This window comes from Miniopterus schreibersii (genome assembly GCF_964146895.1).
Source record: "Miniopterus schreibersii genome assembly, chromosome: 13".
In the NCBI taxonomy this organism is placed as follows: domain Eukaryota; kingdom Metazoa; phylum Chordata; class Mammalia; order Chiroptera; family Miniopteridae; genus Miniopterus; species Miniopterus schreibersii.
The window spans coordinates 17,234,615-17,254,361 of NC_138113.1; the positions used below are offsets into that span (position 1 = coordinate 17,234,615).

Sequence of the window (19,747 nt, forward strand, 5' to 3'; positions counted from 1 at the left end):
GTGGTATTTGTCAACTATGTTTCACCCACATTATTTGTTACAGCTAGAGATGCTGGGAGTTACTCGCCTTGTTCCCCTTTTTTGTGTGAAATCCCTTAAGAACTCTTGCAAACTTCCGTAAATCGCCCTTTAAAACACGAGCTTGATTTCCGTTTGCTGTGGACATGGCCTCACCCGCAGCGACCAGGTGGGCTCTGGGATGGCATATAGTCAATCATTAGAAAAGGAGTCACTGTTCAGACAGCTTTTGAAACAATGACTGCCCTGGGCCAACCCAACTCTAAGTCATCACGCGCGGGGACTATCAGAAATTCAAAGGGAACAAAGCTCACCGGTATTGAACTACACCATTTCCTGGCCCTGTGCAGCAGGTAGCCACCTGTCTCTTCTGTCTTTATAATTGCTTGTGTACTCAACTGATTTAATATTTATGATGGCAAAAGGCCCATTTTACTTTATTATTATGTGAACACAGTCAGGGAAGAGAGTTTCAGAAAGACAGTCACCTGTCACTTCCTTATTTGATGAATTCACCCAATATTTATTGCGTGCTCAGTAGGAGCTAGGAGGAGAGCAGAAAATCAGAGAGTTTGCCCCCAGGGAGCTGAGGCCTTGTATGAAATCAAGCACTGAACAAGTACAGACCCAGGGAAGTGGCCTCTAAGCTACCACCTGAGGTGAGCGGGAGTTAGCCAGATGAAGGGAAAGGGAAAAGCCTTCAAGATAGAAGGCACCGCAGGTGCAAAGGCCCCAGCCTTATGCTGCTGTGGGGCTGGAAGGACGCCAGGGTGACTGAGCTATGGTGAGCTGGGGTGGGTGGCCCTGCCTGGGGCTTGTGAGCCAGCAGAAGAGACCAGACAAGCTTGGGTTGGCCGAGTTAAGTAATAATTAACCACGTGAAGTCTTCTGGCTTCTTGCCTCCATTTTCTTATGTTCTCTTTTCCCATTTCCAGTGTTTTGTCTTTTAGCTTTGGCTTTCTTCTCAAAGTGCTGTTTGAGAGTTAATATGGATGGACTTTGATTCTGGAAGTACCAAGGAATTTAAAGGCTGCAGTGATCAAGTTATTAAGGAAATATATTTAAAAGTGTATTAGCAGTAAACAAACACAAACCTTAAGATGTTCAGGCACAGCGTCGACATTCTGAGTCGGGAGTGAATGGGAAGTGCAGAACCGAGGGAGGGAGGCAGGGATGAACTAGCCCCGGGATGGGAATCCACGGAACCGGGGCCTTTTCACGGACTTACCCCTAACTCTCCTACAAGTGTGGGGCAATCAACTGGTTTCTATGAACCCAGTTTTCATTGACATAAATTAAGGAGGTTGAACTAGATCATTCTAAATAGCCTTTCCGGCTCTTACCCCTTTTGCGTTTGATACAAGGTAATAGAACTAAAACTTACTGAATACTTACTGTGGCAGTTTATATGTATTCGCTCACTCAATTATAACTACCCTAAGAAGTAGGCATTATTACCTCCATTATACAGATGAGGAAACTGAGCCTTAATGAGGTTAAGCAGCCTCACCAGAATTACAGCTAGGAAGTGGTGGGGGCCTGAATTGAGAGGGTTTGCTTGAACCCACAACCCATGCCCTTTGAATGATGATGCCGCAGAGTAACGCTGAGACATATCCAAATGTAGATGATATAAGTAATTAGGCAATAAGTATTCTCTAATTCCATAGTTTCTCAACAGCCACATGGGGTATTTGACCTGGAATGAAATAGCGATGTGATTACTTTGACATACTCAACAAACACTGGTCCCTGAAGGGACTGTCAGAGAGACAAGGCTGCCCCAATTTCTGTTTTGCTCTCCGAAGAACTTAATATCCTTGTACCTTCATCGTTCCCCTCAGGAAGAAATCATCTGATCAAACCACTCATTTCCCTGAGGGGAGGAGTAGCACAGTCCGTCCCTGAGTGCCTGATAAGCTTGTAATGAATAAATGAGTCATCACTACTAATATGGAAAGAAAATGCAGCATGTATAAAGTAATATCCAAAATACAAATTTGAATGTAATGTTTCCTTATCTGTTTAAATTTCACTTAACTAATGTATCAGTGTACCTAAGAATGTGAACATTTATAGAATATGAAAATAATTTTAACTGAAGGTAAAATGTGTACTATTTAGTGGGTTATAGAATCATCAAGCTCTGGTCGAAAGGACTTGTAACAATCATGTAGGTTTGAGCTGCTCAACAGAAATAAATAATGAGACGCACATATGAAATTTAAAATGTGAAAAGCAATCAGTGAGAATAATTTTAATAATATATTTTATGTAACTCAAGATATCAAAAAATTATGAGACATTTTATAATTTTTTCATACTATATCTTTGAAATCTAGTGTGTATATTATACTTAAAGCACACCTCAGTTTGACTAAATGCATTTCAAGAGCTTAATAGTCACACGTGGCTAGTGGCTCCCATATTGGACAGTGCAGATCTAGCTTAAATGCCTTTATTAGTTTTTTGAGGGGAATGAGAAGTTAGGCGACCTGCCCAAGGTCATACAATCTATAAAGAGCCATCAGCAGCTTTGAATCCAGCTTCTCTGGCTCTAAGACAGTGCTTCTTCTGTGACACCACACTGCCTTTTAAAAAGCAATTATGCTAACAAAATATATTTTTTTGTTGCCTGTAGTTTTAAAAATATTGGGTTTTCTTAAGAACAAGAGATCAATAATTGATATTTTAAAATCTCAGTTTTACAAAGCAATTTACCAAAAGTCATTACAACTTACACAGGAAATGAATGTTAAATTTAATTTTCAGGTTCAAAGCACTATATTAATTCTGTTTTTAAAATAAGTTGCCAAAAGAATTAGTTTAACTTTATAGATTTAAGGGGCCAATTTTTGATTTGACTAATTTTGAGATTCAAAGCCAATATTTTTCAATTGCAGATGTCTCAGGGTAAGTCTTAAACTTATTATGAAACAACAGCCGGTTAAATAATGTTGTTTAATCCTCAGAATTATCACCAGCCAGCCATTCTGAATTCGTCGTCTCTCCGGCAAGTTGCAGAAGGCACCAGTATTTCTGAAATGTGGCAAAATGACTTACGACCGCTGCTGATAGAGCGATACCCAGGATCCCCTGGAAGCTATGCTGCTCGCCAGGTGAGAACACAGCACACACACCTAAAGGCTGTTGAATACTTTGCCTTCACATGAGAGATAATATATCCAGAGTTCGGACTTATCTAACATTCAGATCCGTATTCTAATCTTATTATTCACCAAAATTAGCAACCAAGAAAACCACACAACTGAGAGTAAATGCTTGTTTTGTCAAGTGTTACATGTTAATCTAAATCAATTTCTGTGTGAAATCTGTGTGTGGGGTGCGACATCAGACAGGGCAGTAAGTGCTCAACTTGATCATTTCAATAACCACAAAAAGCTCCTGCTTCCCCTAAACACCCAACATTAACAGCTGTCAACAGCTCTTGCTTGCCAGTTCTGGGCCAAGAGTGAGTTACTGTCCTATGAGGCCTCCATTCCTCTTTGGGAAATTGTATTCTCCCTGGGGAGAGAGTCAAGATAGGTGATGAGCTACTTTCTCTCCAGGGCAGTGCTTCTCAAGCTTCTGACTCTGACCCATGGTACAAAATAAGTAAGTAAGTAAATATGTAAACATGTTATATACACAGACATAAAGATAATGGCCCACCGAACTGATTTCAAGACCCATTGATGTTACTGCTGCAGTTTGAAAGACACTGCCCTGGAAGGTAGAGAAGGCCATGAGCTGGGCTAGACCTTGAATGCCTCCTTGCTTTCTTAGTGCCCTCAACTCTGAATGATCCTCCCCCCCCCCCAAACTAGCCTCATTTTAAGGGGCAGCTTGAGAAGCAATGGGACAGACTACTGGCCCATCACATCCTCTGAGAGTATTCCACCTGCCTAACTCTTCAGTCGCCAGTGCTGTGACAGAGTAATACCTGCAAGGCCGGTGGCACAGCTGTTGGGCCAGCCACTGTTTTACCTGCTATGTGGCTTCTGCCCCTCAAGTCTAGTCCAGACAGCCACTTGTTACTCCATTAACCTCTTGCTTTCCATCCAAACAGCTCCTGCTTCCCCTAAGAAATTAGGTGGGGGAGACCCAAAGAGCACCTTAACTAGCTCTTTCTACCTTTTAGGCAGAGAAAGTAGTAAGAATGATGGTGGACTTTCACCAACCCCTGTTCTGAGGTCAGGTACTATATGGAGTTCATTGACTGGATGAAAGTGCTGTTATTAGCCCAGTGCTACAGACCTAACAAGACCTGAACTAATTTGCTTAAGGTTATAGACTTACTAGTGATGAGGCCAGAATCTGGACCCAAACTGGCCTGCTTGACTTCCCCATCTTATCACTGGAGAGTGGATGCCGGGGGAACCCGCTCTGTGGTGTGTGCTCACAAATGCCTCTAGCTCTGGGTCTTCTCATGCTGGAGCTGGGGAATGAGGCACATACCTCTTGTTTTAATGACACTCCAAAGCAGTTTCTTAAAAGAAGCTCAGGGCACTTACTGGGGCTTTCCAAAATTCTCGGTTCCTCATTAGAAAAAATCTGGGTCTATAATACTCAATTCAACCTTTTTCATTTCCCCATACCATTTACTCAGAAGACCGTTTATACCCAGAAACATATATACATATCCGAGGTTCCTTGCCTGTGACCTCTAGAAGTCCATGAACACAACAACTATTGCTATTTTGTTCTTTATTTAGCTTTAACAGAATATATGGCACAAATAATATACATAGATACTGTTGTGACTAAAAATACATATTCATTTAAAAGTGTTACTGAATCTCTAGCATTTTCTATGTCATATGAGGGTGGTGGCAAGTGAGGAATTTGTTGACAATATTTCAGAATGTGCTGGGCACACTGCTGCTGGGCTGCCTGTGCGTGGTCTGGCTGACGCGGCAGTAATTCTAACAGGGTGCTTGTGTTAGAAGTCTCACTCAAGAGATTCAATTTTATAAGTTTTTGAGAAGAAAGCCACCACGAATTTTTAGAGAGCTGTCCCCTAAGCTATGAAAGATAGTTTTCCACTTTTGAAGATGAGGTGGATGACATTTGAGGGAACTAGACTAAGGACCTTAATGTGAATTAGTACCTTTCACTCAGAATTAATTTTAAACAAGAATGGTGGAAATTTATTTTTTCTTCTAAGGCCTTTGTTAGCCCTAGATTAGATTTTTTATAGTTTATAGAGTTTTGGGGTTGTAACTAGGCAGGACTGTCAAATCTAAAAAAATGTAGACTAGATATAAAATTAGTGAATTAACTTTTGACATTAACAATGATGTGCATTGCTATGGATTCCCTTTCAGAGAGTAATATGTGGACAATATCCCATAGTCTGCATTTTCATCATCTCTGATCAATCAGCCTAGAACTGCCTGTTGGGTTTTTATAATACTGTATTTGGGAAGATACTTTATTTGTTAAATAAATAATTTGAAAGCATTAAATTTCAGGGTTATTTCAGTGATCTCTAGCTGAGATAGGAAAAAAATATAAATTTAAAAACCAAGATGACAAAGTCTCTTTAAGGAGCAAGCCAGAAACTTTGTCTAAAAAAGGCAAGCTGGAAATTTCAGGGTCCAAGTCCCCTATAAATGCTCAGTGCATCTGAGAAGCTGAAAGGTACAGCCTTCTTTAGCAGAATCTGCTTCCTCCAAACAGACCTGCTCTACTAATATCATTGTTTCCAGAACCTGGAAAAGAGAATATAAATGGGATTAAATTCAACCCAGGATCATGCGCTAATGTTAACCTAAAATCTCCCCCACCTCCCTGGTGGCCTCCTCACCCACCGGAAGTAGAATGTCATATTTCCCTTTATCTTTTTTCTCTCTCCAACCCCATCTCTCTCCTGGTCTCCACTTCTTTGGATCCTTTTCTTTCTCTCTTTACTCAGCCTCTGTGTATCTTCCCCTTCCCTTCTCTCTGTCTCCATCTATTCCTCTCTCTTTTCCCTTTTTCTCTCTTCCTCATTTTAAAAAATGGGTGTATAATAATTAAAATACAGCTTACCTTCTAAATTGCACTTTAGCGTGGCTGGTGGGCCCAGGCTTTTGCTGCCCAGAGTCAGGGAAGCAGAGCAGCGTTAGACTCCTTCCCACAGCCAAGCACTACCATTCCTGCCTCTGGTGAGCTGAGCAGTAGTGTTTGCAGCCTACTCTACAGAATTGCAGTGGGAGTTTGCAGATGAACTCTGAAAGCCAAAAGCACAACAATGAGAGATATTGGTGATGTCACTAGATTATGCAGCCAATATGATTGTTTACAAGGAAATTAGTTGCTAAGGCAAATAAAAAATATTTATATGGAATAAAAAGGATTGCTTTAGAGAGAATTCTTCCTGGGGCATTTGCTGATGCTTTTGAGGATTTTAGTGTCAACATAGATATCAGGAATTATCACAACCAGTTTAGTAGTTGAGAAACGAGTTTTTGTGTGAGACTTCAGCTGAGCAAAGCTGACCGATACGTATTTTTTAATCCCAATTCATTTTGTAAGCTTGCAGGCAGCTATTGGTGCTGAAGACATTTTATGGAGCAGTTCATCATCTGGATACCAGATGTTCTGGAAAACATGCCTTTTTTTTTTTTTTAGATTACCCCTTTTATGGAAAAAAAGTTTTCTCCCAAGCCTGGAGATAACTTATTTTCATATTCTGTATAAAGCTTGTCTTAGAGGCATAGTGCTTTCTCTCTATTCAGACTACTAATGTTCTATGTCATATAATTTTACATATTCTCACTGAGAATAACAATTAAAAAATAAATTAAAAGAAGAAAAAATAATTTATTAATTATACTTGATCCATATTTACTGATATCTGACGGTGAGCAAAGATCAATACTAAGAATTATGGAAATAACAAAAATAAATGAGATATAAATGATGATTTCAACAAGGTCCTAAACATTTTTTATTTATTTATATGAAAAGACAACTTGTCAACCTGTAACAGACAAAGGTAAGGTACTGTGTATACGTGCTGGGTAGGCCGAAGCCCACCTCACGACAGAAAGCAGGAAGCGGATAGCTGGAGGGTTGTGTGTTTATTTGGCTTTTGCAGGATTGGCCGCAGAGTCACTGTCCCCCCCCTCCCCCGGCCCCAGCTAGCTCTCTTCCTGGAAGCTTCCTGCCACAGGCGTTCCAAGGCCCTTGCCTACGTGTCATGTCACATTAGTTAGGGCAGGAGGCCACACAAGACTTGGCGAGGCTAGAAAATTGTGTATTTCCTTGGGAGGAAAAAAAAAAAATCTCCCATTCTTTTCCAGTTACTACGTAATTTGTTTATCACCTCCAGGTCCATCCCCGCTGATATGAATTGTGCAACAAATTGCCGGTTACGTGGATGGTTAGTTTTGTCACTTGACTTAAAAAAAAACCCTTTAAGGCAACTTACAAAGATGTATATATTTCAAAGTAAAGTAAATGGAACCCAGTGAGAAAAATGAGGCAAAGGGAAAGTAAAGGCAGGAAAGGGCAAGTGGAACAGAAAACCCTTCTGGTGTCCGAGCTGGAGTTTCTTTTCTATCTGCTACTTTCTCCTGTCGTTTACCGTGTTGCTCATAAGGCCTAAGGTAACCAGGAGAGAGAGGTTTATTTTCCCCAGCAGGTACAGAAGAAGGTCTGGACCCTCCTTGAATGCAGAAGGAAAGCTGCTTGGTAGTCACTATGGTTCAGAGTTGCTTATTGAGTCTTAGAGTGGGCAGGACCTCAAATATCCCCCAACCATCCCCTTATTGTGGGACTCTCTTTATATTATCCTTAGCGGGTGAACATCAGTATCTTTTGTTAGTGTTCATTACACTGTGAAGTATTTGTTGGGGCACATGCTATGCACTGGGGACCAAAGGAGCTACCATGTGCAGTGCTTGCCCTCGAAGGGCTTAGAGTGGAAGTTGAGACCTGTAGGCCCCTGGTATATCTGATTTCTCAAACCTGCCTTCTTAGCCCCCTAGAAAAGTTGAAAGTGGACTTTGATACATACTGAACTGGATCTCTATCTCCTGACATGTAGAAATGTCCATGTTAGACTGTTAAGTAAGAAGAGTAGGATTCTATTCCTATAAAAACATACCCCCTCTGCTAAATATATGTGTTTGTGTGCTAGTATATGTTTGTATAAACAAAGAGAAGATATACATCAGACTATTAACATTAATAATATTAACAATTGGCAGGGGGATTTTGGGGGGAGGGGGAGAAGATTAGCTTTTCCTTTACGCATCCTTGCTATTAATTCAATAAGCAGGTATTGCATTGTTAACTTGAAAGGCACATAAAAATTTAAAACATACCAAACAAATGAAACCTGTCTTGATCTGCAATTTTGTCTTTTGTTTTGAGCAGCACATCATGAAGAGAATTCAGAGACTTCAAGCTGACTGGGTCTTGGAAGTAGACACCTTCTTGAGTCAGACACCCTACGGGTATCGGTCTTTCTCAAATATCATCAGCACCCTCAATCCCACTGCTAAACGACACTTAGTCCTTGCCTGTCACTACGACTCCAAGTATTTTCCCCACTGGGACAACAGGGTGTTTGTGGGAGCCACCGATTCAGCCGTGCCATGCGCGATGATGTTGGAACTTGCTCGTGCCTTAGACAAGCAACTCCTTTCCTTGAAGGTATCCGTTTCTTTCTTGTAGATTCCTGGCATAAAACACATTAGCAGTAACTCAGAGTGAATTCTAGAATCCTTGGGGGAGTGAGAAGGACATTTAGAAATGTAAGCTTTCAGTGCATTTTGTATTAATTGTTTGCAAAATGGTATGAGTTTGAGTGAATGTTAATTGGAAGGTTACATTATTTGAAATGTCAGCCACGGGCAATAAGCCTAAGCTACCTGGCAGTGAATTCATTAATTGGCACCCGATTTCTTAGTTTTGGATACACATGAAATGAAGGGCAACATTTCTTTGTGAAAATCAAAGACTGTGGAAGGTTGATACAGGCATATGTCTGAGCACCCTGTTTATTTCTTCTTGTTTACGGAGCCACGAACATCCCAACCTTCTGATCTGAGAGAGGGTGGCTCTCAAGAGTGAGTGCTTCAGGCATATCGAGATGAAAAGCCCGAAGCAGAAATGCATTATTGTTATCATCTGTGAATCTCGGCTCAATTTTATGTAGCATAGCAGGGCTTTTGTTGTGTTCTCAGCTCAGAATACTTCTGGGACTCTCAGATGTTATTTCAGTCACTGTGTCCTTAAGGGTATATTGGGAAAAAGTGCTAAACTAGATGAAGACATTTTGTTCAGATATCACTCATAACCAAGTAAACACAACAAAGCAAAAACAAAAAGCTTTGTTCGCAGGCATCGGATGCCTCTTTCTCCCCTCAGGGCTTTATGAAGGGGCCGGCCTTTGGTACAATGGAGTAAAGAACTAAAAGGTTTATCTTGTAATGGAAGTAATAGAGATATTTGGTTCTATTTTTGCTGGATATGCGGAACTTGAAGAAAGCAAGAATTGTGTATAACCTCTCGGTATCCTTTTCAGTGTTTTCGTTTCATTTTGTTTTCTGAACCTTCTATGATGGCTTTGTCCCCTGCTCCACCCAGCTTCTCACTCGCCCTCTCCCCCAGCGATTGGGTGAGGGAGTTCAGAAGCTGAGGCCACAGTCAAACCTTTCATATTTGCATCCTAGTGTAAGAACATGAAGTGAAATGAAGTATGACTTAAAGGCACAGGCTGTGTAGCGGCTGTTTTTTTTCTGGGGGAGCTCCTTTACCTTCTCCATGTAGCTCATACTTGCTTTTAGTAGAAAGGGCTGAATGAGTTGCTGGGTAGGGATCCCCATTAAAAAACACACCTACAGCCCTGGCTTGTTGCTCTCAGTGGTTGGAGCATCGTCTCACAGATCGAAGGGTCCCAGGTTCAATTCCTGGTCAAGGGCACACCTCAGTTGCAGGCTTGATCCCCAGCCCTGGTCAGGGTGTGGGTGGAGGCAACCAATCAATGTGACACATCAATGTTTCTCTCTCTCTCCCCCCTCCATCCCCTCCACTCTCTCTAAAAAATCAAATGGAAAAAATATCCTCAGGTGAAGATTAAAACAAAACAAAACAAAAGACACACACATACATTCTCTTAACTATCCTTACTAATAGAGATAAACAGTGAGGTGGACAGTTTTCAAAAAAGGGGCTAGTTTTGGATACAAACATTGAGAGTATCAGATTTATTCTTCCAAGTTGTACTTTAACTGAATCTGAAGGAAGGAGTTGTTTTAAGTTCTCCAGCTGTCACGGATTGGGTAGGCAGTGACGAAATGTGACCTGGGAGAGGACTGGATGGTTGTCGCAACTCTTTGCAGCCCTCCCCCCTCCAGTGATAAGACTTTAATTATACATTCACATCGCTTGCCTTATAGCTTTGCTGTGCCCTCCCTGTAGCGGGTGGCACCTCATCATTCCTTCACTCTGGACTTGGTTATTTGATTTGTCTTGGCCAATGTGATGTTTGTAGATGTGCAACAAGCAGGGGCCAGAAATGTGCTTGTGCAATGGGCTTGCTCCCTTTTGCCTTTGCCATCACCAGGAAAAGGGCGCACCCTGGCTAGCCTGCCAGGCCCTGGAGGAGGGTAAGGGACGCCTGGAGCAGAGCCAGCCTTGATGACTGCAGTGAAGCAGAGCTCCTGATCTGGCTAAACCTGGCCCAGATCAGTGGTACCTCAGCTAACCTACAAAGCCAGGAGGACATGTGGTTGGTTAAGGCACTGAGTTTAGGGCGGTTTTTCACACCTTGTCATGTGGCATTAACCGAGATAGCCTTGGGTGGGGAGACTGCAGATAATTCACCAACTATGTTGACACTGGTGATTAGGTATTTATTGCATTGCCATAAAGAAGGACTGGAAGACCTTCACAGATCAGGCCACACAGTGAGGAAGGCGAAGTGAGGCAGGGGGCTGGGAAGGAGAGTGATGTTAAATATAAGGAGCACTTAGATACATAGGTTCCACCTCACACCTGGCAGATAGGTGAGTACCCCACCTGTATTCTTGCAGGAGATGACAGAATATTTTTCTGGAGAAATTGAACCAGGGAGGCTCTGGACATGGGGACAGCAGATATCAAGGAGGACAGTAGTGAGGTGCCTCATGGAAATCAAGGAGATGAAGTGAAAGTCTGCACATTGAACAGTGAGGTCCCAGCCTTTTCCCCACTTCTAGTGTAAGAAAGCCAGCAGCCAGCTTATACCCAGCTGATAGGAAACGGCAGGATCCTTCTCTGGAGACTATGAACCATCTCAGTGAAAACACCAACTGGGCCCCAGATTGCCCTGCAGTGAAGCCAACCACATGCGTCTCTGATCAGTGTCACAGTACCTTTTTCTTGAATATGAATGGACACAAAGGATGACCAGACATTTGAGGACAGTCTCCAGCATGAAAGAAAGCAAAAAAATACAAATAATACAAATTGAAAAATGAACCCGGAGGAAATAGAGTACAAGGAGCAGAAGATAACTTAAAGGACACAGTTTCTAATATCCTGAGAGAGAGAAGAGGAGGAGGCGTATCAGTAACAGATTAAGGAAACGTCAGGTTCAGTTTGGTCCACTGGTAGCACATCCCCCCAGCACTTGAGTGAGGCGGCGAGAGCAAATGGCTGTATATTTCCCCCCGCCGGGCTCAGCTGCACAAGTGCAGGCACATAGGAGGCAGTGGGTGGACTTGAGGTCATGTTTTTGCCGTGTGAGTCTGACCAAGGCAGAGAGAAGCGAGGGAGTTGAGTGTGATTTCAAGGGAGTGATTAGAATGATTGACTCTGGAATTTAAGTTGAATATGGGGTGAAGTGAGGACATCATGGGGCAAAGGACTCTGAGAAGATAAACGATTCAGTAGATTAGGGATTGCAGTAGGGTTGAAGGATTCTGGGGGTTAGGGTACCAGCAGGACTAACCTGAAAAGTGAGACTGCAGGTAATTCACCAACTATGTTCACACTGGTGATTAGGTATCAGGCCTCACAGATAGTGAGGAAGGCGAAGTGAGGCAGGGGGCTGGGAAGGAGAGTGATGTTAAATATAAGGAGCACTTAGATACGTAGGTTCCACCCCACACCTGGCAGATACGTGAGTACCCCACCTGTATTCTTGTGGGAGATGACAGAATATTTTTCTGGAGAAATTGAACCAGTGGGAAGTAAAAAATCGATCAGAACCCTACTCACACTTCTAAGTTCTCTTGAAATACTCTCTCTTGCATGAAGCCTTCTTTGACACCCCAGGGATTCAACCTCTCATTCTGTTGATTCCCAGATGAGATTTATTTTATGCCTGTGACCCTCGGCACATTTTCCCACGCTCATGTGTTTGTTTTATCTTTCCTACCCCAACTGAAGTGTAGGCTCCTTCAGGGGGAGAGACTGCAGTTATTACTCTTGGTGACCTCGGTGCATTCCTAGGGCAGATCCTTGAACCTAGAATCACTAAAAAAAATAAAATTGCACACAGATCATGTGATGAGAAGCAAAAAAGATTTGTAGTTGTTCAGGTTGGGTTTCCTGGGATGCACTCTGACGTGGAGATGAGCATTTGGTTCATTTCCCGGCGAGTGGCCGTGGCTCCGCGTCTGTGGCAGGGAGGGAGAGGCTCGGGGTTAGGCACAGGGAGAAGCCAGCTGACCTCGGGTGAACTCCGGAGCAGGAACGATCTTTCAAAGTCCGCTGGAGAGTTACAAAAAAAGCACAGCTTCTATTTTCAGGGGGAGTGGGAGAAGGTGAGATGTATATGGGGGAAGATGGTGAGAGGTGTGATGATTTTCAGAGAGGAAGTGGTGCAAAATAAATTGTGGCATATCTTCACTAGCTTTGCAATCTTTTCTGTCTTTGTGGCTTAGCTGCCTTCTTTCCGGTTAGTGGGGAAATGTGCTGTTTTCGATCAGTCACTTTGCTATCTTTTCGCTGTTCTTTTTACCAGAACGTTTCCGACTCCAAGCTGGATCTGTCACTCCAGCTCATTTTCTTTGATGGGGAAGAAGCTTTTCTTCACTGGTCTCCTCAGGACTCTCTGTATGGGTCTCGGCACTTAGCTCCGAAGATGGCATCGACCCCACACCCACCCGGAGCGAGAGTCACCAACCAGCTGCACGGCATGGTTAGTCCGGGTGGTGTCCCGGGTGCTATGGCACCAGGCGCCGCCCCGAGGGAAGCCAAAGCCAAAGCCAATTAAAGACGTAAAAATGCCACAGCACCCTTGGAGCACAGTGTTTAGAATAGAACATTCCTTGGCAGGCATTTGAGTTTTTGAGGAATCCCAGAGCTAAAAAGAATGATTCTGGCTTAGCAGTTACTTTTGAGCTGGATTAAAATATTTCATGAAAATGATAGGAAAATTTGCATTGTAAATTTAAAAAATTTTAATTCTGTTAAAGTTTTCAAAAATGTAATAACAGTTTAAATAAAAGGATGTAAAGCATCAGATTCAGGAGACATCAGAGTCGGTTCGGCCAGTGGGAGTACACTCCCACGGAGCCGCATGGAGCTGGAGAGAGCACCCCTTCTTCGAGGCCTAAGGCCTGAGGAAGTGGGGACCTCGGGAAATGGAGCCAGAGTGGGAGATGGCATGAGGATGGCAAAGAAGAATTTCCTCAGTGGCGTCAACGTGTTATAATGACTCCACGTGTGTATGTGACACTTTGATGTGTTGATTCTGATGCGGTATTTTTGACTCCATGGGAGTGGAGACATGGTTACGCTGCCTTAAAACCCTGCTCTTATTACCAAGTAATGGGTGCAACACATGGTACCCCATTTTCATCCCCATTCCTGGGCCCACACCCCATCCCCCGCCCCTCACCCCATCCTTGAATTCTTTCCTTACTCTGATTTTCTTCCCATATTGACCTCCACTCGGCCTTGAGTCTTCACTGACCCCAGCTTGGGACCTCGTGCCGCCCTTGAGGCTCCATTCTGCCCCACGCCCTAGTGCATCCCTGGCCCTCACCCTGTCTGGGAACGGAAGCCCATTCCTAACCACTCGACTCATCCCAGTCCTTTGCCCTGTCACCTACCTTCTGCCTCCGAGTCCACATGGCCAAGTTAAATGTCCTCTGTCACTCTGACACATCCCACGTTGTCAATCTCTCCATCCACTAAATATATTCCGATTTCAAGCAAGCCTATTTCCCCCCAATGAATATATTTAATCACCATTCATGGGTTAAGAGATACTATATCTTTAGAATCATAGACTCTGCAAATATTTATCTACCATGTGTCAGGATCTACGCTAGATATTTACCATTATCCCACTTATATAAATCAGGCATTCTTAATCTGGGGTGGGGGTGGGGTGGGCGGTCCTCAGGGAGCCCTCAAGCCTGCTGATGTTTTCTGGCTCAAACAAGTTAAGGAACACTGGTTTAACTGTAGAGCGTATAACCAGAAGGGACCTTTAGAGATCAGCAAGTTTGAGCTTCTGGTTTATAGAAAAGGAAATGCAGAGCCAGAGACATCAGGTCCTATAGCTCCTGGTCAAGGAATTTTTCTCATATGCTGCTTTGAGGAATAAATAGTTACTAAAAATTCTGCTATAGGTGGTTGTGTCATTACAAAGGATAAAATGGCAAATTAGAGACTAGAAGATCAGACAGGCTTGGACTCCCATCTGAAAATGAAGTTAAATGTATTCTTTTTAAATCTATGAAATACTTATCCAAATGTCCTCTTTCTAATTTATCCTCAGTGATATGCTTCTGGGATTCCAGACACTAATGGTAAAGCGAGATTTAATAAGTTCTCCAAAACTGTTAGCTTACAATGCTCTTAAACCTTTTGTTTATTTATACAGCTCCCTAGATTAGTCTCAATTATTAAAATGCCGTTAGTTTTGACTCATTGGTGTTTTTTACATGGATGAGTATGAAATGTGTTTTTAGTGACAGTGATTAAACAATATTTTTTCTCCCTTAGGATTTATTGGTCTTATTAGATTTAATTGGAGCTCCAAACCCAACATTTCCCAATTTTTTTCCAAACTCTGCCCGATGGTTTGAAAGACTTCAAGCAATTGGTAAGCACCACTGTTATTAAAGAGTCAAACTGGGCTTCTTCCTCCTGACAAGCACTACCTTTTAAAATGCAAAATTTATGATTTAAGTGTACAATTTGAATATATACTATACTTTACTGGCTTTTCCCCTTGCTTTATGGATTAGTTAATTGTTTCTATTCATCTCTGTCAGTAGGCCCACTTTATTTTCCTGCCCGAAACTGCATTTTAATATGAAAGCATAAAATACTACATTTCATGTTAGGATATCCTTAGAAGTGGTTTGAAAACATTTTCCCAGAGTCCTGTTTGGAGCATATGGAATATATTTCTAGGGGAAACTTGACCAAGTGAGGCGCCTTGGCTAATGATGAATGTTGTTTCTTTATAAGGATACCAGAAGATATTCTCCAGTTTTGATTTCCTTTCCATCCCTGCCTTTGTCACCTTCTGTTTTCTGCCTTATCCAGATATGATTTTTCCTCTAAACCTAGTACAATCTCTGCCTATTTTCCAAGAGAGTAAGAGATTGGGATGCAAGAGAAAGCCAAGATCCTTCAAAAGAAGGTTTAGTGTTAAATCAATGAGAGTAGAAGAGGCCAGACCAGGTCAGCCCAGGCAAAGAAACAAAGGTCTCTATGGCTCAAGCGAGACGCGTGGGCCTTGGAGAAGGAAAAGCGGGTAACATCTTTCCTTCATACCTTCCCTCTCCCCCTCTTCCAAGCACAAACACCCCCACCCCACCCCCAACACACACAACAAAAACACCAGGGGCATCAGGGGGAGATGAAATTGCGACAGGCCTTTATGACGCGGCCTTGGCCAGGAGCCTGCCTTTGAGGCAGGGACTTCAGGCTCGAGATTCCTTACCAGCCACACGCTTCTTGGAGGGAGGATAGTTTAGTTCTAAGCAGTGGGAAAAGCACTGTTATCTCAACTCATGCTTTTGCCATGAGTTCAGAATCTGCCAATATGCAGATCTAGACTATTACAAGAAACTTTTACCTGAACCTCAGGTATTTATCTTTGGAAAATTTCAGTCTCTAGTTTGAAAGAACTACTATTATGGTATTATTAATCTAAGCTTCTTGGGCCTCTCTCTTTTAGCATGTTTGCCTTACTTTGATGATAGCCTCAGAAAATTGGTTTGGCCTTTTTTCAAGGATTTTGTGTACTTTTCTTGTTTCCTCTACCAGAATGAATTTATATTGGTAACTTGCACCTTAATGTATTTTTAACCCATTGTGCTGCCCCTTCCTAGTGGTAGTTATACTTCAAACCATATCTAATTGTATAAAGAAAAGTTGTATCCTAAGGTGAAAGAATTATAAGTGTCCATAAACAGATGGGAATATTGTTTGGTGGTGGTAAGGGCTTTCTCCATGTTCCTAACATATTACACATGTATGTTTACCATTTGACCTAGTTTTACACTTTAAATTTAGCAATTTAAAGAAAAAGCCCAGCTACCCTGATAAATTTCATTCAGTTGTCTTATATTCTGCTTGTGATCTCTTGTCATCTTGTAACATAGAACTCATGTTATATGTATGTAACACATGGGTTCTATGTTGCAAGAGGACAAATGTTGGAATGCAGGCCAGTGGTTCTCAGACTACAGTGCATGTCACCTGGAGGGCTTGTTACAACACACACTGCTGGGCTCCATCCCCAGAGTTTCTGGTTCTATGGGTCTGAAGTGGGACCGGATAATTTGCATTTCTGACAAGTTGCCAGGTGATGCTGATACCCCTGGTCAGAGACCGTACTTTGAGAACCACTAATGCAGGTCATAGCAGGTAACCCTCTTCCATAGAGTGACCACTCAGTGAGCTTCACCCCTGTTCTGTTGGAGTGTTGCCCTTTCAAGCCCCACAGCTCCTCTTAAGGTATTCTTCATACAGGATCTCGGATCTCTGAGTATCTATGTGTGTTTTTCCCCAAGTTTTTCTGGCTCTCGTCCTTTGTCTCTCCATTATTCCTGAGATTCTGCCTCTAAGAAGGTTCTCATCTATAAAGCTGGACTGTGACCCTTCTCACCCCAGAACTGCTACAAAATGTACACACCCGTGTTCAGTCCAGATGTTCATTGTCATGTGCTCACTGCTGCATGTTTTAAACACCAGGGTCATATGTGCTAAGATTTCAAACTCTTTATGCATTCTTTGTATTGATCAGATAAAATAGATACTCATCTACTGATTGTCATCTGCAGAACATGAACTCCATGAATTAGGTTTGCTCAAGGCTCATTCTTTGGAGAGACGGTATTTCCAGAGTCACGGTTATGGAGGAATGATTCAGGATGACCATATTCCATTTTTAAGAAGAGGTAATAATGTGTGCGTATATATATGTGTGCATGCACATGTGCATTTTAACCTATTGTATTTGTTTTATTTTATGTACTTTTGCAACAATCTAGAAGGGTAAGGAATCATTAGATTTAATTGATTGAATTATAAAGTCATCCACCAATCATTGGATGGCTCCTACTTGTTCATGAAAGTCATTTGAAATCCTTGAGGACACCTTTATATATTTTTTCCTACACCTAAAATATTTGTGAAAGCCCATGTTCCATTGACTGTGCCTTCACTTTTGTAGAGTTAGACTGTATTCTTACACTTGGTGTAACTCTAATGTTTTCTGATTAATAAGGAAGCAATATTCTTGATGTCCATGGCGGAAGTTCAAATGAAACCAAGGACTTTTGCAGTAGCCTCCCAACTGGTCTCCAGTGTTTGCCCTTGCTTTCCTATTCTTTATATAGGAATGAGTTATCTTTTTAAAATGTCAATCAAATTATGTTCCTTCCCTGCTTAAAGCGCTAGTGGCTTGCTGCCATGTAGAATAAGACCAAAAGCCTTTACCATGGCCTGCAAAGGCCTCTATTCGCTGACTCTGTTCTCCCTCTCTAGCATCACCCCCTACATCTGTTTTCAATTTCTCTGATCCAGAAACACTGGGCTCCTTGCTATTCCTCAAGCAGGCAAAGCACACCTACCTCAGGACCTTTGCACTTGCTAATACTGCTGCCTGGAATGCTTCTCCCCAGATTTTTGAACAGCTTGCTTTCTCCTTTGTTACATGTCTCCAGTTAAATGTTAGCTTCTCACAGAGGCCTTTCCTGACTTTAAATACTTCTTTCTTGGCCTTGCTGTCTTCCTGTCATTCTCTATTTCCTCACCTTATTTTATTATTTTTTATAAGCCTTATCACTTTCTAAAATTATTTTTTATATTTGTTTTCTTACTTCTTTCTCTACTGGAATGTAAGCTCCATATGACCAGGGCTTTGCCTCTTTACTGATGAAACCTCAACTTCTAGGATAGGGACTGGTATATAGTAGGTGTTTTCTAATTACCTACTGAATCAATGAACATTTGTTTAATGAATGAATGAGTTTGGAGTACAAGGGTAAGATATGAGGGAGAACACAGAAGATGATGAATTACTAGCTGTCTTTATATGGACGGGACAGAGCTCCCACTCAGACTTCTGCTTTCCAAATGACACTTTCTAGCTGAAATATGCACTTAATTACAAGTTGGTTCTTTCCTACTAGGTGTTCCAATTTTGCATCTGATAGCATCTCCTTTCCCTGAAGTCTGGCATACCATGGATGACACTGAAGAAAATCTGGATGAAGCAACCATTGACAATCTAAACAAAATCATACAAGTCTTTGTGTTAGAATATCTGCATTTGTAATATTTTCATTTAGTTTATGGTAAATGCATCTAGTATCGAATTTGAAAGTCAAGGTACAATTTAAAATAATCTGACTCCAGACAAATGCTGTGTGGAAACTTCTGTTCCAGAGATTCATTCTGCAGGTAGCTTTGATATGTGATTAATAAATCTTAGATTTACATTGTGTCTTAAATTTCTTGTTAATTTTTATCTAGAGATAAAAAAAGGAAATGTAAGGAAAACAGAAAATAAATATGTTTAAAAAAACTTTAGCTAAGAAATTATGACGCTAAATCAGATTCGTGTATTCAGTTTCACGGTCTTCTAAATAGTACTTAAATATGATGGTGATATGCAATATGTTAGCCTTAGTTTTAGGATTTTTTTACACTTGGGAATCTGTTGCATATAATACAAAACAAATGTAGTTTGAAGATTTTCAAATTTCTTTAAGAAATCTTTGTAGGGTTTATTTTGTGGAAATTAAATCGGAATTAAATGCCATGTTGTGAATTTCTTTTTTGTAGATAAGTGAAAAATTTTAGAATTTAAGGAATAGTTCAACTTTTATAGTTTTATAAATTTAACATTTTTTATTAAAAAAAATAATATAGTCACAAAAATAGACAATGGAAAAAAGAAGAAAACTAAATGCCATTATAGTAACAGAATTCAATCTTTAGTTCTTCCCCATGCATTTTCAATGCAGAATTTAAAAAATGTAGTTATAATCAAACTATGTCTATACTATTTTTGTTCCTTTTTTCTGTTTAATTATATAATTAACAGCCATTTACTTGCTGTTTTGATCTTGGATTGAGATGAAGACAGAAAAAGACTGTTGAGTGTGACCTCCAGTGTCAATATTAAGGTAACAGAGTAGTAGCATAGTAGTTACGATACTTTTTGCGTAGGTAACTTATATGCTATTTAAGTTTGGTTAATTAGTTTTTGCATATATTTTTTCAGCTGATCAATGGAAGCAATATTTTGGGCTGGAAACACATAGGAACG

At 41.3% G+C, this 19,747-nt stretch overlaps 1 protein-coding gene across 5 annotated transcripts in view; it reads left to right on the plus strand.

Annotated features, from left to right (window-relative positions):
- QPCT (glutaminyl-peptide cyclotransferase) overlaps positions 1-19,237 on the plus strand; it is a 39,253-nt gene extending 20,016 nt beyond the window's left edge. For all 5 annotated transcript variants that reach the window (XM_081156582.1, XM_081156580.1, XM_081156583.1 and 2 more), the window contains 6 exons: positions 2,991-3,137; positions 8,386-8,664; positions 12,965-13,141; positions 14,959-15,058; positions 17,253-17,369; positions 18,606-19,237. In XM_081156582.1, the coding sequence (XP_081012708.1) occupies positions 3,063-3,137; positions 8,386-8,664; positions 12,965-13,141; positions 14,959-15,058; positions 17,253-17,369; positions 18,606-18,751 (894 nt within the window). In that variant the 5' untranslated portion in view covers positions 2,991-3,062 and the 3' untranslated portion in view covers positions 18,752-19,237. The remainder of the gene's footprint in view (positions 1-2,990; positions 3,138-8,385; positions 8,665-12,964; positions 13,142-14,958; positions 15,059-17,252; positions 17,370-18,605) is intronic.
- Positions 19,238-19,747: the final 510 nt, after the last annotated feature.